We start from the raw sequence: 23876 nt of genomic DNA, 5'->3' as shown, positions 1-23876 counted from the left end.
CACAATGATGCTGTGATTCTGACTGACACTCATCACTGACACTGATGTTGTGCTTCTGACTGAGACTCATCACCCACATTGATGTTGTGTGTCTGACTGAAACTCATCAGCCACACTGATGTTGTGTGTCTGACTGATACTCATCACCCACACTGATGTTGTGATTCTGACTGAGACTCGTCACCCACAATGATGTTGTGATTCTGACTGAGACTCATCACCCACACTGATGTTGTGATTCTGACCGAGACTCATCACCCACAATGATGTTGTGTGTCTGACTGATACTCTTAACTGACACTGATGTTGTGATTCTGACTGAGATTGATCACCCACAATGATGTTGTGATTCTGACTGAGACTGATCACCCACACTGATGTTGTGATTCTGACTGAGACTGATCACTTACACTAATGTTGCCCATGGGTCCTTCCTCTTCACTGTACATGGAAATCAGCACATTTACTGACTCCACAATTGACCTCAGCTGCTGGAATATTTCCTCTACACTCATCTGCTTCTCAAACACACACCTGTCCAGCTTGTTGATGATCAGGACTGGCTTGATTCTCTCTGTCAGGGCCTGGCGCAGAACCGTCTCTGTCTGCACACAAACGCCTGGACAAAGAAACAGCAGAGTTGTGAATTAATTTTGGTAGAATAATTAATTAAATGACATATGTAGAAATCAGGCATTATTATTTAGAGCAAACACATCTATTCACAATAGAAAATTTAAAACCTAACAAATCTCTTGATTCTATAATAGCTCATCAGAATGCTCATCACACATGCAATGTTTTCATAAATTTTTGGAATTTACCTTTTAGTACCTTGAATTGTACCTGTATAGTTTATATTGTTGAAATAGTCCTAAAGTGTGACCCGCATTATAAAATTCTAGGAACTTTATTGCCACCTTTGAAAGTAATAGTGTGGCAGGCAGATATGTTATGAAAGGTAATTCCTGATTTATTATAAAATAATGACATAAATTATATTGGATTAAATTTTAACCTCTTCAAGTAAATTACCCTGCAGACTGTCAACCTGCATGTTCTTACATGTAAGAAACCATTTACTTTGATATATAAATAGAACAATAACACTTGAGTGTTTAAACCTACCACTGATGGCATCCACCACAACCAAAGCACCATCGGTCACTCTGAGAGAGGCTGTTACCTCCGAGGAGAAATCAACATGGCCTGGACTGTCAATCAAATTTATCAGTAATCCAGTGTTCTTGCCTTTAGCATGACTGTCTTCTTTGTCATAGTACAGTGAAATTGCCCTGAACATAAAACATGTTTGGATAAGTGCATGTATATGACCTACAGTACTTTGTGTACCGGTAAGTACACAATACACAGATACTATACATATACGAATCTAGACTTATTTGCTTCACACTGAGATGCTTAGATGCAGATATACCACTTCCAAACAACATTTACCCACGTAGGTAAAAGGCTGCAGAATGAGGCAAACTGTAGGCTCATCAACAACTTCCTTGAGACCATATAATTTAAATTCATTTATGAAGTCAAAACTTGATATTGCATAACAAACCATATATTCATATAAATACATTCTATAATGTAATATCACTGTTACAGTGTGTGTACTCAATATATACATTAAACGCCAGAATAATACACTGGATGAGTGTAATGACTGGGTTTGAGAGGGATCAGCTACACATAACATAGAAACTAATGCCTTGACTTCTGTCAATGCAAGGTCTCATGTTTCAAGGGAGCACATTTCAAGCTACGCAGAGATACATGCATTGTTATGGTTTGTGTTCAGGTCTATTTCTTGGACCAGACTAACAAGATCGTGAGCATGATTGCTCTTGTTCGGAGTCATATGTTGTTTAAGTCAGGTAACCAAACTTAACAGGGCAAACAGTGGAGATAATCCATAACAAAAAAGGTTTCCCGGGCTAACATTTGGGGTTGTGTTTTTCTATCCTCCGGTCCAAGAAAAAGACCTGAATTACACTAAAGTGTGACATATTGTACATTTCTTAATAGTTTGAAATGTGATTTCTTGTCTTAACAGATGTTCAGGAAGTAGTTTTACGCGCTTATCTGTAACTGACCAATCTCGAATCGGGTCTTCATACCAGTCCGGGTCACTCATTCTGGTCTGTCCAAACCGGCATACATGCCAAGAGAGAATGGATGATTTAATTAATTTAATTAAGTTCTTACGTGGATTTAATGGTGATGCCCTTTAGTTGCTCATCTTCACGGTTATCAGTCAATCTACGGCCACCAGACTGTTCTTCTGAAAGAATTCCAGCTCGGGAGAGCAGCGAATCGGTCAGAGTTGTCTTTCCATGGTCCACATGGGCAATGACAGATACATTCCGGATTGATGATGGGCACACCATCACTGATCTTAGCTGGTCAGCTGAGAATTTAGACTTAAAGAAAAGCATTTGACTGGATGAAAAATACATCTAACATAATGAAATATAACAGCCTAAAAATAGTTTAGGCCAGAACTGTTAGCAATTTCCTTAAAAAGATAATAAAATTTTAATATATAGTTTAAAATAGCATGATTTATGAACTGTAAATGTCATCGCTACATGAAGAAGGCAGGAGTTTTCCAAAATTATCAGAAACATGTAGTATAAAACACCGACCCTACAAAATTAAACAGATCGAAAAGGACAATCTTTGTGTGCAGTCAAAAAACCATATTCCTCTCCGGCCGTACGTGAGAAGGTCTGTCAGCAACCTGCGGATGGTCGTGGGTTTCCCCCGGGCTCTGCCCGGTTTCCACCCACCATAATGCTGGCCGCCGTCGTATAAGTGAAATATTCTTGAGTACGGCGTAAAACACCAATCAAAAAAAAAAAAAAAAAAAAAAAAAAAACCATATTTAAATACCCATACTCTTATTTCCGTCAAAATGAGTTACACTAACTAAGTAAACAAGTGTGAATGTGAAACGTCAAGCAAAACACTGACAAAAAATAAATAAATAAAAAAGCTGGAGCATACCATGTTCTTGCTTTATATCTGTATCTTTCAGTTTAGTTTGCAGCTTGTCTGGACCTTTTCTGAGAATCTGCGCTGTTTTAACTGATGTGCGCAAAGCACTAGCTGTTAAAGCCCCACGGTGTGGGTTGTTCCTCGTAAGTTCACATCTCTTTGTGATGCCCATTGCTGTCTGTCACTTTTATACGTTCCCGTGCAGAGCCAGAGATGTTGTGCAATCTATTTGACAGATCAATGGAATAAAAAATTGCACGTGGTTTGTGAAATACCGGAAGTAATACTTGAAAACAAATCTCGTATCTTGCTCATTCACATTGTTCTGTGCAGTAAAAATGAAAACGTGCCAATATATTATATTTAGATATACGTATAAATAAAAATCACAAGACCAAGATATTTTGTATTGTTATGCAAAACATTTTTAGAGTAATGCGACAATGGCACGCGCTCCACTTTCTGCACATGCGCACTTCAAAAAGCGTGCTTGCCAACCGTCTGAATGGATGTGGGTGTGTAGTGCCCGTCAAAACAAGACGAAACAAGTTAGTTTTGGTAACATGTGACAATTAAATGTCATCTGTCATCCTTGACTGTGTTTGGCACGGAAGCCAGAACAAATCGGAAAGTTTTCCCCGGTGTAAGAAATAACTACAATCCCGTGTGACTGATAAGTAATTAGTGAATAGGTGAACTGCATGAGTGACTGATCAAGTGATGTGAAATACCGCCTTACCGGTACCGTAACTTAGCACAATTCTTAGGCGGAATTTTCTTTTCGTTTCTATCAAAATAGAATAGATTTTTTGCACCACTAAACCACACAGGATCAAAAGAAAAACAGCTGAACTAGAAGTCCTGGATAACTAAGTTCGCCTTTTTATACGAAGTTCATTATTTGTTCTGACGCTCGCATAGTCATGGCTGGGTCCTATTCACACCTGTAGTAAGCTTCATAAAGTTTCAGAAAACAGTCGATTACTAATCTCACTGACCTGTCCGCTTTCTCCTTAACGATGCTTAGGGTCCTAGAGCACCAGACTGATGAAATCCCGAGTTAAGCCCCTAGGTTTGTTCAAAGTGTGCACATTATATTCATGAATTTCTCTGTCTCTGCCATATCACAAGAGAATTCCAAATGATCATGTCCGATTATTTTTTCATTCAATGTTTTTGTTTTAACTATTTCCTAGGACAATATTTAACTTATTCTTGAAGATTAGACCCTAACCTTTAGAAATTGTTATGAAAGTGATGTGTTGGAGAGGGATTTTAATTCATGGCAGCTTGTAAGATATATATTGTACTTCAGTATCAAAATTATGTAAGAAGTAGATGTCGTCTTAAGTTTGATTTCAAACGTCACTGTTTTCCTATTAAAGGGTAGTGAACAGAGTGTATGAAGACATGAGCAGGGAAAACCTCCAGGGATAAATGTGGAGATGTTGAGTATGAGTGAAGAAGAAGGTGTGCCATTAAGCCCCCCTCCTCCTAGGACATTTGACAGTGATCTGTTTGATGCTTATGGTGAAGCAGCCTTTCAAACCCACATCAATCATGCCTTGGGAGCCAGGATGAACCTAGCTGGCAGGTCAGGAAATGAGTTCAGTGACTTTCAGTTGCCTCCAATCGAGCCAGGGAGATGTCTCTCACCAACTTCTGTCTGGCAGGCTCGAGGCACTAAAAACAGAAGCGGACAAGTTATGCGGAAGCCAAAATCTAAAGTAAGTTCCCAGTTACCTTATGTGTTTAAGATGCATAAGTCTATATTTGATGGAAAGAGAATGAAGTGATTATATAATTTAAATCTGGCTTGTAGATCCTTCAAAATCATTTAGAAAACCTTAGTATTTGACTCCTGTTCACTTTCATTTATAGCTCATCTTGAAAGAGACAAGGTTAAAAAATGTAGCAGCATCTTGATCTGTGGCAGCATACTTACCAAGCTTGATTTGCAAAATTTGTTGGAATTCAGTGGAGTCTTTCTGATAGTTGTTGTTTGTTAAACTTCACCAAGGTATACGTCTGAAAGCAAAGAATTACGTTTCCCTCACAGTTATTTGGAAAAGTAAAAATATGAATATGTTGTTCACTACGATTACATGATCTCACCATGGGAGAAAAGAGAAACTCAATATTCCCGCTACAGTTACATGTATATTGGTTAAAAAGAGCTGACCAGTTGTCCCAAAAATTAAAAACATTAGGGTAATTATTGTAAGATATGTTGTTTATTAGTAATTCATCTATTTCATTCAAGGCAGCATAAAGATAATATTTTACTGCATGTGTTTGAGATTTGCATTTAACACAAATATTATTTGCATCCAGAGACAACAACCAACATTCTTTCACCTTTTTCTGGAATAAATGTTAACAGTTGAGTAATTTTAAATTTCTCACTTTCCTTAATTTTGAGCGCGCTGATTTTTGTTCTGCAAGATTATTTTGGTATTGTCTTGCTTAACTGATGAACTTCGATTTTTGTTTGTTTCTTTCTTTAAATTGTCATACCAGGTGGATTTTTAAATTAATTTAATATTGATTCATTTTATTTCATTGTATCTTTTGGCATATATGAATTTTAAGGAAGGGGATATCATTAGAATAATGTGTTCAGACTAAATGTTCAGGCCAGTTACAGGTATGTATGATCATTGGCCTTTACTATTGCTACTTCAGGGTCTGTAGGTAGCTTATATAGCACCCGACTCAGTACTGTGAAACTGAGTACTGTATGTGAATGCCTTTAATCAGATTAAGACATTAATCTAAAGGTCTTGGAGAAATATCCAGGCTCTTAAAAGCCAAATCTGGATTATAGTGAGACCTAAAGGCCTCTCGGGATTGCTGAAAACTTTTTCATACCAAATACAGAACTGTGATTTGCACCAGGTATATTTCACCCTTTGAATACTGAACGTTGTATTCTCAGCTAATAAGCATTGTGTACAAATAAGTCATAGTGTACATATATCTAAAGCTGTTCTAATAACAGAACTGATTTATATTGACCACTACACTCAGACCAACGAAAATATTGACCACAATGTCACCTTTGGTGCAGACAAAATACTCCATCATGCTTGCTGTTATGGAAATTAACCTGGGATTTTTACCTTAAGCAGTTATCATTTGTTGGCTGCTATGTTTAGGTGAGTCAACTGAAAGAAAAAAAACAAGGATGATGTACATGTAGGTGTAAATGAGCATGCGTGAATTATTTACAATACGTGTACTGAGGATTTATGACTGAAATTCAATGAAAAGATTGGAAAAGTGTGGATTGGTTTTGTTGGAATATCTGTTTGGTTACTGTAAATGTGTGCATGTTTTGCTTTGTTTTAATTTACATATGACATTAGATGGTATCTTGATTAAAAAGCATATTTTACCAATTTTTATCACATTGGTGTTTTACATGTACATAGTTACTAAATTTTAATTGATATATTACTAGCATAGTACTTTTGCATAATCATTTAATCATCAGATATGTATCTGATAATTCAGTATCAAGCTGCAGTTAAAGTATAGTGACGTAGAGAAAGATTTTTGTTTTCATAATTTATATACTGTTAGTGAATGTCATTGGTGAATGATATTGCCATTGGTGTTTTACATGCCGGTAATCACTCAGTCATCACATACTATATGTCCATATGGATGGCATTAGCAGTTTACATAATAACTGTCATCGTTTATATCATGATGGTGTCCTTGTAGCCAGTGCCGACATCATATTTATAGTACTAATCCACTGAATATGCCAGAGTGTCATGCAGAAGACAACAGACATGTCACATCACCTAGTCACAATATACAGATGCCAGGTCATTCAGTATTTTAGTTATGTATTATGTGAATTGTAATGCCATTGGCATTTTACATATATTCAATCAGTTATGTTCACTTTACATATGAATGGTAATGTCATTGCATTTTACATATTTAATCAATCCTCACTTTACATATGAATGGTAATGTCATTGCATTTTACATATTTAATCAATCCTCGCTTATATGAATAGTATGGTCATTAGCATTTTACAGAATTCTGATTTTATATGAATGCCCTGTTATCTTTTCTTGATGGCAGAAATTAGTCTTGAAGTTTCACATTATTGTTCCCTTAGACAAATTTTAGCAGAGCCCAGAGTATAGGCCGTAGATACATGCTTCATAACCAACGGCCGATTCCACAAAGCCATTTTTGACCTAAGTCAGAATGCTTAGTTTTTAGTAATGAAAGCTAAAATTTTGACACATTTGTACTAAGATGAAACTGATGAGGTGGACAAAATTTTAATTTCCAAATCCCCAAAATAAGCTTTAGCATAGTATTTTAAAGTTTGACTTAAGTCAGAAATCACTTTGTGGAATCAACCCCAAGCATGGAATCTAAGTTCTGTTAGCAAACAACATGTACTTATAAGTGGTCTATCACCATGTAACACATTATCATTAGTGAGGTATTTTAAAAACGTTTCCTAAAAATGTTTGGACTTACAGATCATCGTCTTCATAGGTTTAAAGAGCCCACATAGCTTGAATTCTTGGAGTAAAATATGTTGTAACATGTAGCACTTCAGCCTTGATCGTCAGTTCCTGGACAGTTGTCAGGCAAAAACTCCAGCGTTGTCTTCCTAAAATTTGTATTCCTTTTAGTACGTCTTTACTACTGTATGTATTTAAATCTTTTATGGCTTTCAGTGCATTGTGACAGACCTGTTAGATGCCAAATTTTTAAAATGTTGGGAATCAGGCCATACATAATATTTGTTGTGAAAACAAAAATTAGTATCGATTGTTGACATTTGTACTGTGAAGAATATTAAGAAGAATAAACTCCTCTCTGAGTGTCTAGTCCTGCCTTTGAGATATCTACCCATTGTCTGTCTGCACTTCATGTCTGATAAACACAAAAAGATAAGGTAATGATATGTGCTCCTTTAGGCATGTCTCTATAAGGGCAGACGTCCTTGTGAAGGGTTGGCCTTTGTTTTGTCTCCTGGCGACCAACACCTCACTGCACACAACCCTCTTGTGATCACATTACTCTTCCACTGCCAATTCCTGCTCATGTTCGCTGTACAACTACAAACCAATCTCTGACACTAATTACCAGTTTATCAAGCCAAATAAATAAGGCAGTGCTTTAAGCAAAGTTTGATTTTATCATTCCAGCTGTCAGCCTTTTTTTGCAAACTTTGTCAGATAAATTTGAGTAGGTGCTCCAAAAGTTTAGGACAGCCCTTTATTTTTCCTTTGACGTGAAAACCATTAGTTTTGTAATGCTGTGCAGAAGATAACAAACACTATCTGTGAGCATTGCTGTTAGAGAAACAGACAAGTATTGGCTTGGCCTTGTTAAACACAACATTAACCCATACAAGACCAAGTTAATATGTTTGTGGTAGCTCCATTCTCAGATTGGTCTGACATATGTTTTGTGGTGCAAGAGATCACCCAATATCATTGAGTCTAATTTTGTGTGACAGTTTCAAAACTGTAGTAGATTTTCAATGGATCTGATGAATGCGGAGTTAAATCTGGAGGATTTGCTGCTTAGCAGATTAGCGTCCGGCGGAATGGGGCCTATTACAGATTATATTCTGGAGGGAGTTAAGGTACAGTTTTGTCCATCAAAGAATACAGTAATATACATTTATGACATGTAATATCCTGAGTTAGATATGAACATGTAGTTGCATGTTACCATACATTGACAGCAGTCACACTTTTTAGTTTTTATTCTAGAACTAAACTATATGGAAATGCTTCACACTAGAATACATAATAACAGATTTTTACCAAAACTATCTTCTTTAAGTTGACTTAACCCTAGGTTGTTCATTCGTAACGCGTATCCTTCTCTCTCTTCACCTTTCCTATTTTCCTATGCCCTTTTTTTTAAAGCCAAGTACCGATATTTATCTTGTCAGGCTTATCTGTGTTAGAGATCTGTCTCAATACTTGTGTTATGCTAGGAAGACATTTACCTAAGTACTATCATGACTCATCTTGCCCAGAACTGTCATATGTGTAGATCTTTACCTACACCATAGATATTACACCCCTTCGCTACAGAGACCTATGTTTACTTGTGTGTTGTAGTTGAGGACAAGTATGACCAGCAGTATGAGGACTAACACCCCAGATGAGCAAAACCCTGAATCCATTCCCTTCCAGCCACAGAATTTCATGTAAGTCAAAATTTAAAGTTGTGTTCGGGGTAAGAGTTCAGATCTAGGTAACCAGATTGGAGCCTAGTTTTGTTATTTTTGCACTGCTCTACACGCATAGCATAATTCTTCAGCCTTTTCGTATGTTTGCAAGGTGTTTATTCAAACATATTTTGAAGGCATTCCATGTAGACTGATAAAGGTACACTTTTTGTGAGGACCTAAAATGGACCAATCCAACCAATGTAATTTAGTCTCCAAAATCAACTTAAAAATGTGCATAAATTGAACTGAAAGTTGCTCTTTCATATGCAAAAGGCTGAGGAATTAGGGTAAGCACATTCCTGTAGTGCGCTACCTGAAGCTGTTACCAAGTATTCTTACCAGTACATATGTTTTTAGAAACCTCAGCTTCAGCGAAATTCAATTCTACTCAATAATGGACTTTAGCAAAGGAGTCAAATACATCCTCATGACTTGAATTCAACATGTTATAGATAACTCACATCATCGTTTGTGTGTTACTCCCATTCTTCAGGTCTTCCACAAGGCTCAAGAAAGTTCACATTTCCAAGAGACATTTGGATACATTTGGCGGCCCAGAGTATTCCATCCCTTCCAAGAGGGGAATCATCCTTCATTCTGACAGATACAGTGTAAGACCATTTGTCCTCCGTAACTATACCTCATGTCTGGGACAGAAAGCCTCTCTGTATAACTCCACCTGCTCAGTGAATATGAGAAATACACATCCTCTCTATAGCTACCTTTGATATATAGAGCTTCTTAGGGAAAAATGACGGCTGATATTTCAACTCATTCACATAAACAATGGGCCAAGCGCATAAGATATTCATCACAAATAGCGTTGTGCTGGAAGCCTAAAGTATTTGTTTATATGTCATATGATAGGCCTTCATACGGGTATATGGTGATTCATTTATTATTGACATACTCCACAGGAGAATTATTGCATACAATGTAAAGTCTGGAGCAGGCACCAGCTGGCAGAGGGTGTTTTCTTAGGTCAAGAAGGCAGAATTCTTCATGTATTGGTATAGAGTTTTTTTTATACATGCTTGATGAGGACATGCTGCATTTCTGCCATGCCAATATGATACTGCATGTGATCATGCGATGCAAACTGTACCAGTCTTGAAAAGTAGCCACATTTACAGATATGAATAAACCCAAGCTAAATTCATCTGATACAGTTCCAGTGTTGCGAAAAGGAGGTACATTCACAAACACGGATGAACCCAAGTTACATTCATGTGGTACAGTACCAGTCTTGAGAAAAAGAGCCACATTTGCAAACATGGATAAACCCAAGCTACATTCATGTGGTACAGTACCAGCCTTGAGAAAAGGAGCCACATTTGCAAACATGGATAAACCCAAGCTACATTCATGTGGTAGAGTACCAGCCTTGAGAAAAGGAGCCACATTTGCAAACATGGATAAACCCAAGCTACATTCATGTGGTACAGTACCAGCCTTGAGAAAAGGAGCCACATTTGCAAACATGGATAAACCCAAGCTATATTCATGTGGTACAGTACCAGCCTTGAGAAATGGAGCCACATTTGCAAACATGGATAAACCCAAGCTACATTCATGTGGTACAGTACCAGCCTTGAGAAATGGAGCCACATTTACAGGAATGTCTGATATCAAAAGCCTGGTGTTGCTACCTCACCCGCACCCCACTACCCACAGGTGCTGTCTGCTACAGAGGTCTTTAAGTGAGCATGTAGGGGCTCATTGGTGGAGGAGTCAGGCCATGGAGGTTGCTGGGAGTGAAACTGAACGGAAGGGTCACATTGAGGAGGATGAGAGTGAGGAGGGTAGACCATCACGTGTCACCACAGCCAGCTCCTTCTCCTGGTTTAACAGAGACCTGGGACACATCCACTACTCCTTCAGGCCCTCTCCTCTGCCCTCCAACCCCTCACATCCCATCAAACCCTCATGGATAACTGACCTCTTTAACAGATCCTACAGGGTGCGTGTGCCTCGCAAAAACTTGCAGCAGCCTGCTGAAAAGACAACTCAGAGTTTCAGCATTTGAAATATGACTATGTGAAAAGTTTTGTGAAGTGAGCTTACAAGATTCCATTCAAACTGTATGAAATATTATTTACTGAAATTGAAGTTTATGTGCGTGGGTTATTTTGCATATGTGCAGTCATCATATGTTGATGTTAATTTATATTTTCTTTGTTTCAGTGGGAGGGGGCAAGGCCATTAGATGGGTGAGTTCCATCATTGTTTTAGGCTGTGGTATACTATCTTGGCATGCTGATATTTCTATAATTTATAGTTTTATGCTTTTCTCAAGCATGTCAAGACTGAATTAAAATTTGAGCAGTGTTCTCATATGTAATAAAATTTTATTCATGACTAAGACAAGTGACTCATTTTGCCATATTCTGAGAATTTTGCTCATGTTAGAATTTGATTTGAAGTTTGTTTGGAAAGTAGGATGATATCCTAAAGGAAATTGGAAGTTTCATGACAAAAACTGATATTTCATGATCTTTGCTTGGTTCTAATAATGTTCTTTATGGAAAAATGTTTAGGGCAAATAGTCAACAATAGTCATAATTTTCAAAATAAATATCGATCAAAGCTAATAAATGTCTGATCAAAAGTTAATTATTGTGTTGAATGATTTTGTTTCTTTACTACTTGCAGATCAATAAGCCAACGTGATCGAATGAGATTAGAGATAGATTATATAGAAAAGCTTCGAGGGCTGAAGAAACGCAAAGAAGTATGGCCACACAGAGCAGAAATGGACCTTTTGATGGCTGGCAGGAGAATAGAGTTTGAGGAGAGGTGAAGTATACTGTAACCCAGTGAGTGGGTTGTTTCGCTGTATGTTTCACATAGCAGTTTATTATCCACTTATATATATATATACTAATGGTATTAAATGGAGAGTCATGGGAATTGGCTTAATGGTGATGTATAAATGTATATCTTTACACAGTATATATACTTTGGGATGTTGTTGATGCTCAGGCAATCATTATAAATGCTTTTCCATAATGACCTGTTTATGTGGTAATGCGTTAAGATTTTTTTTTCATGTCAACATTTTTTTAGAAAACCGAAAACTGTGGTCACAGATTTGGTCAGTAAGAGATAGAATGTGATTGTGAACTACATGAAGCCCCCGTGCTGTCATTATATAAATATCATTTGTGGGCTATACAAGCGTCTCATCTTGTAAATGTAATTTTCTTTTGATTGTTTAATATTTAAATTAAACTAAAATTCACTCAAACACATGCCCTCACTTGAATGAGTATAAAGCAGTCTAGAATTTCTATTGTCAGTAGAAATTAGAAATAAGCCCATGGAAGATGCAGTTTCAGAACTTGTTCTTGTACAGTATTTGCCTGAACGTTCTCCCCTGTCTTTGTATCCCAGGTTTGATCTAAATGGAGAACTTCAGCACTTGAAATCACTGGTAATGCCTGATGCTGCCAAGGATCTCTTCCATGGGAAAGGCATCAAACTTCCTGGGTGAGACAGGAAATCCATTTTCTTATAAAACCGTTTATGTCAGTAGATGCTGAACTGCTTCATTTGTCATTGGAAAAAAGAGCAAGTTGTCAATGAAGATGGGGAATTTTGTATTGATACATTTAAAATCCATGTCACTGTAAATGTCTTTCTGTAAATTATTCTTACATTGTAACAAGAAACTCTTTATGAAACCAAAAAGTATGTGATGTCTATTAACGCAAGATGTTTCAGAGAATTTGTCAAGTATATGTCATATCCCGTTTGGTACATTTTCTCAGAAACCATGCATCGATCAAACCACGCCCAAACAGGACTTACATGGAAATGTATGCTGATGGTAAGATACATACTCACATCGTTGTTACATTCATTGTTTTTTGTTAATAGCACACGTGCTTATTGAGTCCTTCATGTGCTACTGATTCACTGTAATTAAATCTAGTGTGTTTAGTCATTTTATTTACATATGTGTTATAAGCTACATGTAAATGTGTATCGGTATATATGTGTCAAAGCTGGTAGTTATCTAGTTCCTGTAGCTGTAATTATTTAGCCATGATTTTTTTTTGTATCCCTTCTAATGAACATTATTATGTTCACAGTTAGATTTTCACAATTTTAATTCCACTCCTTCTTCTTGGAGTCTTGTATAAAAGCTGTGTGATCCCATGAATGATACGTTTGCTGTTTCAGTATCTGCGTCAGCTCCATCAGGCCTGCGTTCACTCAATCCCAAGTTGGCCCTGGACCCTGATATCAGACGAGGCTGGTCCAACACCCAGGGGCTGTCAGGACGTTCAGACAAACCCGGACTCCTACCCAGCATCAACAGAAATAACAGCTTACGTCTAGGTAAGGATACAACCAGACAAACGTGTCCATGCAGGCGAATAGGTGTTGTAATCTGTATTCTGAAGTTGTCATGTAATATGTCTGAATGTTGTGATATGGACTTTGTTATATGTGTATGTTATGTGTTGTAATAATCCTCATGTTGCAGTCATCAAAAACTGAGAACAAATATTAAACCATATAAGCCTTATTAGGATTTGGTACGTTTCCAAAACAGGAACCAAATCTAAATCTTATAGATATACAATTCACTGTAAATGACCTAAAATTTTGCCTATAAAAGACTTTTTTTAGACTTCACCAGATAAATGTTGTAAATTGTTACTGTTTTTTTTCTCCTTTAAATATAACTTAAATATTTTAAGTAGGGTATCCCAGCCTTCAAACAAACCTCAAAACACCTTTCTAAGATCAATAGAACTCCTAGAATCTGGCAAAATGATGAATTTTTTAAAATCCTGTTCAATATGAACAGGCGAAGTTCCCTGTACTCATTATGTGTCTCTACTCACCATTTGTCTGTACTCACCATGTGCTGTACTAACCTTTTATTGTGCATTTGCACGTCTGACCACAGACTCACCTTTTGTCACAGGTATTGGTCCCGTGTCAGAGACAGCTGTGTCCCTCTCTCAGGCTCGCCGTGTCACTAAAGGTCTGCGGGCTCTCATGAGTTTAGACTATGTTACCTGACTCTTACCCAACTGACAGCACCTGCAGCTTAGGCCACTAGATGCACCTGCAACGCACCTCATTTCCTGTCATTGTCTTTTGTTCCATGTTGTTGCTTGCTGTGCCATTTGCAGGCTTTCGCATGTGTCTTGATTCAAATGTTTAAACTTTGGGGGAAAAGTTTCTTTCCTTGATACCTCAATATTCAGTTTTAATTTATAGACTCTTTGTGTTTGATAAATTGTTATGCACTATGCCATTAACCAAGTGTTTTTCCTTGTATGTTGTACTAAACGCACCTGTTTGTCATGTCTGTGTACTTCTCAGTGGGATCCTGCAGAATATAGAGTAGCAGTATTACTGCATCAGCAGTAATTATGTAAGCTTACATGTATGAAATTTAGAAGGTACTGTGTCAAACATTAGAAAAATAAAAAGGTTTAAAGAAAGTGAATTTCAAGGTACTTTGTTTTTATTCTCGTCAACTAACATTTAGATTATGTAATTCCCAACAAGATACATTCACAAGCATGCAGTGTATGCAGTCTGGAAATTTTGGTTTTTGAAAATAAAATAAACTGCAAGGTTGAAGGTTATTTAATTCTTTATTATTCATTGAAATTAAATGAAGGTGATATGTTTCTGTGTCCTTCAATAAATGGAATAAATTAATGGAATAAGGTCCATGGAAAATCTGAAGAAAATAGTTCACTTCAACAAAACTTTATACATCCACTTTTTTGAATGGGATGGTTATGATTTCAACACCACATGATTTATCAGAGAAGATATAGAATATTACTTTCATAATTTTGTGGTAATTATGCCAAAGCTGTAAACATATAAAATGGGCAATGTCACTATGAATTAGTACCTACAAGACAGCCAATTATCTGAGAACCTTTAAAACTTAAACATTCTTCAAAAGAATTTACAAATTTTAATTAAAGTTTTGCACAACTGTGGACAGGTCGTAAGCCCTCCCAGCCCCCAGGGTCTATCCTGCCCCAGAGTAAGCCGTCGCCTCTCCCCAGACTAGAGCTCCTCCCAACCCACAGCTACAGTGCCTCAGGAGAGGCAGACCCAACCAGGTGAGTGCTTGATGTGGGCTTAAGGTACATGTACATGTAGCTCTATTGATGATGACTGTATGCAAGTTTGCCATATTCGTTAAAAGTTTTATCTGTTTGAGTCTTTAGTCCAAAGACCAATGACCAACATGGCCACGTGTTGATTCAAGCTGCGATTGACTTTTCTGCAGACTTATTTCCAGAATTTTGTCACGTCCATGTACCTTTTGTGTGGCAGCCCATTTTTTCCATGTTACACAATGTGATTCATATTGAAAACATGAAACTATTGAAAAGTAAAACTTAAGTTTTAATTGTACCTTGTTGGCCTCTGCATTATATTTGCTGAATGGCTAGATAATGTTTGTGAAGTATGTTTCATGAAACTTCAGGTGACTCCTTGCAATTTTACACTGGATGTTTAAAATATCACACTTGTATTAATGTGTTGCATTTAAATATGGCTTCCTATTATAAATTTGGTCGCAACTAAATAGTGAATATTGCCACAGAAATTGGAATAGCAGATTGAGTTTCTGATCTAAGATCCAGCATTTTGTCATGTTTCAGAGAACCTTCACTGTCACCTTTACCTAAGACAACTTTTCCACCAATGAACAGTGTCAGCCATCCACAGTCTGACAACCAAGAGAAAAACAACTCTGATCAGTTAAAGTAAGTATTAAATCACCTGGAACTAGTTTAAGGAGGTCGTTACTTTCACCTCAGTGGTTGGGAAACTTGGTGCTTTCTCCCTTGATGTTAGTAATCTTGATGCTTTCTCACTTGGTATCAGCAATCTTGGTGCTTCCTCACTTGGTATTGGCAATCTTGGTGCTTCCTCACTTGGTATTGGCAATCTTGGTGCATCCTCACCTGGTATTGGCAATCTTGGTGCTTCCTCACTTGGTATTGGCAATCTTGGTACATCCTCACTTGGTATTGGTAATCTTGGTACATCCTCACTTGGTATTGGCAATCTTGGTGCTTCCTCAATTGGTGTTGGCAATTTTGGTGCATCCTCACTTGATATTGGCAATCTTGGTGCTTCCTCACTTGGTATTGGCAGTCTTGGTGCTTCCTCACTTGGTATTGGCAATCTTGTTGCTTCTTCACCTGGTATTGGCAATCTTGGTGCATCCTCACTTGGTATTGGCAATCTTGGTGCATCCTCACTTGGTGTTGGCAATTTTGGTGCATCCTCACTTGATATTGGCAATCTTGGTGCTTCCTCACTTGGTATTGGCCATCTTGGTGCTTCCTTACTTGGTATTGGCAATCTAAGTGCTTTGTCACTTGATATTGGCAGTCTTGTTGCTTCCTCACTTGGGATTGGCAATCTTGTTGCTTCTTCACCTGGTATTGGCAAATTTGGTGCATCCTCACTTGGTATTGGCCATCTTGGTGCATCCTCACTTGGTGTTGGCAATTTTGGTGCATCCTCACTTGATATTGGCAATCTTGGTGCTTCCTCACTTGGTATTGGCAGTCTTGTTGCATCCTCACTTGGTATTGGCAATCTTTGTGCTTCCTCACTTGGTATTGGCAGTCTTGGTGCTTCCTCACTTGGTATTGGCAATTGGCAATCTTTGGTACTTCCTCACTTGGGATTGGCAGTCTTGGTGCATCTTCACTTGGTATTGGCAATTTTGGTGCTTCCTCACTTGGTATTGGCTATCTTGATGCTTCCTCATTTGGTATTGACAGTCTTGGTGCTTCTTCACTTGGCATTTGCTGTCTAGTCACAGAACAGTAGCTGTGATGTATATTTAATGCAAGAGTTTTTTAAGCATGAGACTACAAGGCATCAGATGCCATCTAATTAAGCTTGTAGGCTGAAGGTTGCACTGATAACTGTTTTCTAGGCAACACAGTGACATTAGGCTTTGAGAATTGCAGAAATTTCAATAGATCTTTAACAGAGTTGATGTTTCAGCTCAAGTACATGCACAAGAGTTCATCCAATCTGTCTACTTCTGCTTTCAAAATTTCCTATAGATAGAAAAAAAATGGTAGTGGGAGTTTGAATGACACTAAAGTTTCCCCTTTATTAAAATGCTATGTGCATGCAAAGGTTAGGAGCTTCTTTTCCTTTGAATTCACCAGGTCATTAAAGCTCAGTTACTAAATATGTACCAACAAGGAAATCTCTGCCCTGAAGATAGGTCTTCAACTTATGCAATTTTAAACGTCCGACATAACCACAGGACCATCCAAGAACACCCCATTTGTGACTTGTTACTTTTTTTTAGATATATAGAGGATATTGTGCATAAAGGTTGAATATCAAATATTTTCTGAGTAGATATAGAAATTGTTTCCCATGAGATGCAGAGCATCTCATGTGTTATTTCCACCTTTAACTTGAAAAATATTTGTGATATTTATCCGTCACTGTGCAATGTTCTATTTATTATTTATATTTTGACATGATTTTGTGTGATTGAACAAGTGTAAGCAGCGTGTTTAACTGTAGCCATTCACAGATTTGTGAATATGGCATGACATATTGTATGATGTAGTGTCTTCTTGCATAATGTAGCAATATGAAGGTTGACATAAATGTGTTTTATGATGAATAATTTTCTTTTTTTTTCAGGGAGACTGCGAGATCCCCCATGCCACAGACAGTCTCGCCTGATTCACAAAAGACAGATAATACAGCACTTATTGTTGGAAATGTGGATCTTCAGAATGATGATCCAGCAGCTAACGTGGGAATTGGAGAGCAGGAGATTGATGATACACCAAATGATGATGGGAATGTGAATCAGCAGGAAAATGATCCAGCAGCTGACGTGGGAATTGGAGAGCAGGAGGTTGATGATAAAGTGGATTATGATGGGAAGGTGAATCAGCAGGAAAATGATCCAGCAGCTGACGTGGGAATTGGAGAGCAGGAGGTTGATGATAAAGTGGATTATGATGGGAAGGTGAATCAGCAGGAAAATGATCCAGCAGCTGACGTGGGAATTGGAGAGCAGGAGGTTGATGATAAAGTGGATTATGATGGGAAGGTGAATCAGCAGGAAAATGATCCAGCACCTAATGTGGGAATTGGGGAGCATGAGAATGATGATACAGCAGATGATGCTGGGAACAAAGAGCAGGATGTGCAGCAAGATGAAAGGTTAGTAGAGTCAGTGAGTATGTCAGTGAACTTGTGACCTCTCCTAATTCTTTAACTCTCCCCACCTGAAAGGTGATTAGGGAATATAGAAGTACTGTTCATGTGTCTACCCTTCTTTACATCTGTCTGATGTTTTGGGATTGATTTTCATCAGTAATTCTTATGACTGATAGATTGCTGTAAACCATATTTGATTTCCTGGCTGTCACACCTGTCCTTGTCAACTGTGATTGTCAGGAGTTTTTATACAACAATTAAATTCATATATACTGTGGCTTGATGTTAGCGAAAGGTCAGTTGGGATTGATGTTCATCGTTGCCGTCCAGTATGGCTCCTGTAGGTTGTGTTCGATATCTTCGTTGTCACACTTTTTTCTTCTGCTTAAAATCACCAATTGTCTCATAATATCATGATGGAGGATAATCTACTGAGCTTCTTTTAGGTGCACATCTTAGTGATTTCATGCCAGATTCTGTGCAGATATAAACTTACTAAAAGCTGACCTTACAAGCTGACTTTCATTGTTATATTTTAGAGCAGAATGATACTGTAGTTGTATTACGAGATAGAGGTGAAGCGTGCACATCTTGGTATCAGGTTGTTACACGCACATGAGACATACATGGTTACATCACAAACAATTTTGATCATGTTTTCCAGAGTAAGTTCGCCATTTCCAGCTGAAGAGGTTGAAGATGCAGAGGGGACACTTGCGTCAGGGGAGATAACTCAACAGAAATCTCCTGTCAACCCACTACAGGTGAGTGAACTGTTTGCTGGACTTAGACATTTCGGTTTGAGGGTATAAGTCATTTCTAAGTAGTCCGGATTTGAACCTTATCTAGTGATATTTTTTCATATCTGCCTTGTTCCTATTGTGCCTGTGAACTGAGACAGAGACACCCCTGTCACTCTTGTCTTTAGATCAGTGTAAAGATAGCTGAAAATTACACACTTTTCAGTGATACTGAGGAAATACAAGTCAAGTATTGATCTATTCCTTGATTATCCTTCATGTATGCCTACATGTATGGTAGAATACAGCTGAAAAGCTAAATGTTGTCATCCCCAGGGAGCAGATGTTGATGAGTTAGTGTCTGTTGGAGAGAGGACAGAGCTCACAGAAACCTTCCAGAGACTGGATACAGATATGGATGGGTAAGTGAGCACAGGCAGACAAAACAGTGGTGCAGTGTGTTAAAATATCCTCAAGAAAAGAACTTTTGCATTTATATATTTTTTTATGCTGTTTTATTAGGACACTTTTGAAGTTAAGAGTACTTATTTTTGTTTAATATTTATCAAACAAAATTACTCTACAGGTGATTTTTCAAACTCTGTTAAATGTCTTTGATTCACTAAGTGATGTGATAATATTTTTACATTTGCTTGTTTATTTTGTTCAGTCATATTCAATATGAAAAGCTGATTGACCAGCTTCCAGTACCAAGTCACCAGGAACAATATTTAAAACAGGTATGTGTTTTGAGAAATTCATCAAAGTCATGTTTGCCATATTAGTGTCAATACATTTATCATTTTTAACTATTCACAGTTTTTGTCCATCTTTTTTTTTTTGAAAAATACTGCTGTAAATCTTGGAGCAGAAGTAAATATTGTTGATATGCTGTTAGTTTCATTATGTATGTATTTGGCATTCACTTCAACTGCTGTTTCGTTTTAATAAAGGGTTGCCTCACCCCATCCAATGTGTGTGTGACTGGTGATATAACATTTGAAAGCAGCTCTCATTAGTTACGCTACAGCTTTAAGTCTGGAAGGTTGTCAGTTGCCAGGCAAGGGAAGAGGTTTACTCTGAACACAGGTTGAAAAACTGCTGTGTCCACTGCAATACTTATGGTCTGTGAAATGTAAATATCTTTGACGTATATTTAGCAGATTTTTGTGTCCTCTACAGGTTTATGACATCTCCAGCTCTCAAAGCTTTTTTGGTGTGGATGAATTCATAACAATGAATGCTCTAGCTAATACAGTCAAAGATCTAAGGTTTGTTATTATGAAGCTTCTTCATCAATGATCTTAACATGAAACTGCAGTTATGGAATAAATGGCATTGTTGTAACAAGTTTTCTAAAAACAAAAGAAATATGGCTTGATCTTCCACTTGTCGTGCTCTCCATCCAGAAACCTGTCCACTTTCTTTTTTCAATTGCATTTAGAAGTTGAGTTGGCTAACATAGCAAATATATAGATCACAACTTCTATTTATTTAGTGAGCGGCGCTTCGGTACAGGTAGTAATACCATTATCAAGCATAATTATACTTATATATAAAAAGTAGAAGTTGTGATCCATACATTTGTTGTGTTATGCTGTCCCACCCACCAGGTTTAATCTGCTTGTTGTGACAGTTGTGGGAATGGCACTCATATTTGCCTTTAGTCTTTCTTTCTTTTCTCATTCCATATGTATATGTGTGCTTCTTTTTATTCATTAAGACTGGAAATATAGGCTAAACTTGAACCAAACTTAAAGAATACTGGACACATTTTCAGTGTTACGAGAAGAACTGTTCCATTGTAACTAACATTTTATTTATGATTTCATGTATGATTTCATTTTGTGACGTTCTATAAATAAAGACATTATTGTACAATTTTATGTGTTGACTATTATATTGTGTGATTGTGTGTCTGTTTTGTTTCCAGTGGTCCACCTGCTGATGCCTTCAATGTGTTAGATCCAGCTTCCCTAGAGATGTCTTTTCTCAGATATGTTGTAAGTACAGCAGATTTTTCATATTCTCAGGTGTTTGATCCCTGTATGTCATTATACTCAACAATGTATACAAAAATGTAAAGGTATAACATACATTTTGATAATGCCTCAGAAATTTGGGGAATAAAAGGTTTCATTAGTCTCGCCTGGATTCCATACTTTAGCCAGCCCTGGCTTCAGTTTGCACACATCCATCATTACAATGTTCAATGGTTGAGTGTTTTTCATCAGACCCCTTAAGTCATCCTAGAACCTCAGTAACCTTTGATGCCACTCATTTCTCATCCATTGTAATGGAGACATTATTACAATGTGGCAGGTGGACACTACAATCAGTTATTGGGGTTCACTCTGAGCCAGTAGGATTGTTATGACAAAAATATGTGAGAGTTGGGAAGTTCTAATATCAGATTTGAGCAAAGTCTTAAGAATGGAACAGAGTAGATACTTTGGAAGTCATAAGTGTTTTCCCACCAAATACAGAGATATTATGACGTGCCGGCTGATGTGTCTTTTATACCTTAAGTTTAACTAGTCAAATTTGATGAGTCAGTACCACAACTTGAACTGTTTGAACGTGACTTCAGTGAAGTAGTCTACAGTATTTTCACAGACAGCCAGTTTCGAGTGGGGCTCTTGGCTGAGTGGTTAAAGATGCTTGTCTTTCAATTGCTGGGACACAAATTTTGGGTTTAACCCTGGTCTTGGAAACGGAATTGTGGATTCCCTCGCTTCAACTGTTGATGGGGCCTTGGTGACAGTAAATAGTCAACAACGCTTGTGTGGTTTTTCTAATGGTCTTCTGTAGTGTGCATATATGTGTATGGTGTATTTGGAAAAGTTCATATGTATCTTGCCCAAGGGGCATTGGTTTTCACCACCCACTCAATTGACTAGCATGATACAAACGAACAGTTCTTGAGTATAGCGTTAAACGACAGTCAAACAAATAATTTAATACTATTTTCCGAAAATCTCTTGCTAAATAGATGTATTAGTGTTATTGCTCTGCCTGTTGTTGGTATTGTCTGAACCAGTGTTAATTATGTGATCTCATCAATAATTTATACTTGCTTGCACTTTGTAGGAGTTGTTTCACTCTGTTGATCGCATAAAGAAAGGATACATCTCTATGAATTCACTGAAAGAAATTTTATCTACGACTTTGGAGAAGGACTTAATGACAGAGGAGCAGCTGTGGACCGAGATTGTTCACAACATAAATAAGGTCAGCCGTTAATTGTTTCGCCAGAAGAAGCATGTTAGAAGTTTGTTTTATAACCACGATGTCTGGGTTTTTAGCTTTTTTCTGACAAATAAGGATGATGTTTCAAGAGAATTAAATTACCCTAAATGGCCATAAATTTTTATTGATTTTAGAAATATGTTTTGAGGTTTGCTAGGAACATGGAATGATATTCTACTGGAAAATTGTAAGTTTCAGTACCAAAAATAATTTTGTAAGTATTTGCCTCTTAAAATGCACTTTTGTGGGCAAAATTTGAGGTTATTTAGGGTATGCTATCTGGAACATTCATCTAGATGCACAGTTAGTTTCTAGTATAGCTTACATGTAAGGTTTTTAATGATTTTAAATTAAAATATTTGATAAATATTTTTATTTTTCTTTACCTCTCACCAACATCATTTTTGACATGTTCTTTTACAGACTGAAAGTGACAGCCACATATTCCCTATGCCATTAATGCGTGACCATCATGTCTTGTTTTATGACTGAAATATGGTTGGGAAATGATGTCAACACCGATTGCACATGTTTTGAGTTTCAGTCAGCCTATATTGATGCTCTTGGTTGTTTTCTAGACAGGCCTTCACACTTCACAGGCCTTCGCTGGACACAGTTTGTGCCAGGCAGCCTTACATACATTTAACAATAACTGTAATTTGTGCCAACTATCAGTTGGCAATATTATATAGGAGGTCAGCTGTAACTGAGCTCATGTGGCAGTGATAATTACTTCAATCCATGGATGGTAAAGTACAAAAGTATTCACTTTTGGTACCTTAAAGGGTGGGTCAAAACAAAAAAAAAATCAGTTTCAATTGAAAGAAAAACTCAATTTCCTCCCAAGAGTGGTGGTCAGAGCATGCAGCTGGCTTGGCGGAAGCTTTTTTGTCAGCGAGTTTGTCAGGTAGTAATGACACAGTATTGGAGTTTGTTAGGAAGGAAAGGAATACAGTATTTACTGTTGTTGTTATTTTAGGTGGAGGAGGAAAGACTCAGTAAGGTGGAGTTTCTCAGTCTTATCCCATATTTCATCAGCCTTTCAACAACTGTGTAAAGGGACAGGGGTGAAGGGTTAAGGATACCCTACACTGACATAACACAGGCTGATCATTGGATCAGGTGTCTGACAGACCTCAGCCTAATAACATCCAGTAACCATTCAAGCAAGAGACGACCAAAGTGGCGTCTGATTAAAGTGGTGTCTGATTGGAATCTCACTGCACAGTGCCAAGTAGCGGGTGCCTAGTGACTGGATCCATTTCAGTAAAACGGGGGAGAGGAAGAAGCGATGGACTCATGTGTATTGTATCAGTGTGGATATGAAGATCTAGTGGCAAGATGGTAGAGTATGGCTCTTGTGCTGGTCTGCAATTAGCTTATGGTAGTACAGATAAGACAACCAGTAAACATAGATGATGTACTGTAA

At 37.5% G+C, this 23876-nt stretch overlaps 2 protein-coding genes across 2 annotated transcripts in view; one reads left to right on the top strand and one right to left on the bottom strand.

Annotated features, from left to right (window-relative positions):
• Positions 1-5037, bottom strand: part of LOC135482258 (elongation factor 2-like) — a 14822-nt gene extending 9785 nt beyond the window's left edge. The window contains 6 exon segments of the mRNA XM_064762146.1: positions 411-619; positions 1129-1295; positions 2221-2435; positions 3022-3237; positions 4566-4695; positions 4958-5037. Coding sequence (XP_064618216.1) covers positions 411-619; positions 1129-1295; positions 2221-2435; positions 3022-3024 — 594 coding nt within the window. The 5' untranslated portion in view covers positions 3025-3237; positions 4566-4695; positions 4958-5037.
• Positions 3509-23876, top strand: LOC135463582 (uncharacterized). Its single transcript, XM_064740892.1, has 20 exons — positions 3509-3560; positions 4398-4739; positions 9133-9221; positions 9739-9856; positions 11430-11455; positions 11898-12041; positions 12639-12734; positions 13016-13074; positions 13431-13589; positions 14167-14244; positions 15232-15352; positions 15902-16006; positions 17931-18461; positions 19123-19222; positions 19535-19620; positions 19869-19938; positions 20381-20469; positions 21132-21201; positions 22289-22429; positions 23427-23876. The coding sequence occupies exons 2-20, from the start codon at positions 4458-4460 to the stop codon at positions 23502-23504; spliced, it is 2442 nt and encodes an 813-aa protein (XP_064596962.1). The 5' UTR covers positions 3509-3560; positions 4398-4457; the 3' UTR covers positions 23505-23876.

This window comes from Liolophura sinensis, chromosome 1 (assembly GCF_032854445.1).
Source record: "Liolophura sinensis isolate JHLJ2023 chromosome 1, CUHK_Ljap_v2, whole genome shotgun sequence".
Lineage (NCBI taxonomy): Eukaryota > Metazoa > Mollusca > Polyplacophora > Chitonida > Chitonidae > Liolophura > Liolophura sinensis.
The sequence above is the reverse complement of the archived record's forward strand: the minus strand, read 5'-3'. Positions and strand labels throughout refer to the sequence as shown.

Coding starts and splice junctions, on each gene's coding strand:
- LOC135463582 (XM_064740892.1), top strand. CDS start 4,458: ATGTTGAGTATGAGTGAAGAAGAAGGTGTGCCATTAAGCCCCCCTCCT. Junction 14,245..15,231: donor GGCTCGCCGTGTCACTAAAG/GTCTGCGGGCTC, acceptor AACTGTGGACAG/GTCGTAAGCCCTCCCAGCCC. Junction 22,430..23,426: donor TTGTTCACAACATAAATAAG/GTCAGCCGTTAA, acceptor TTGTTATTTTAG/GTGGAGGAGGAAAGACTCAG.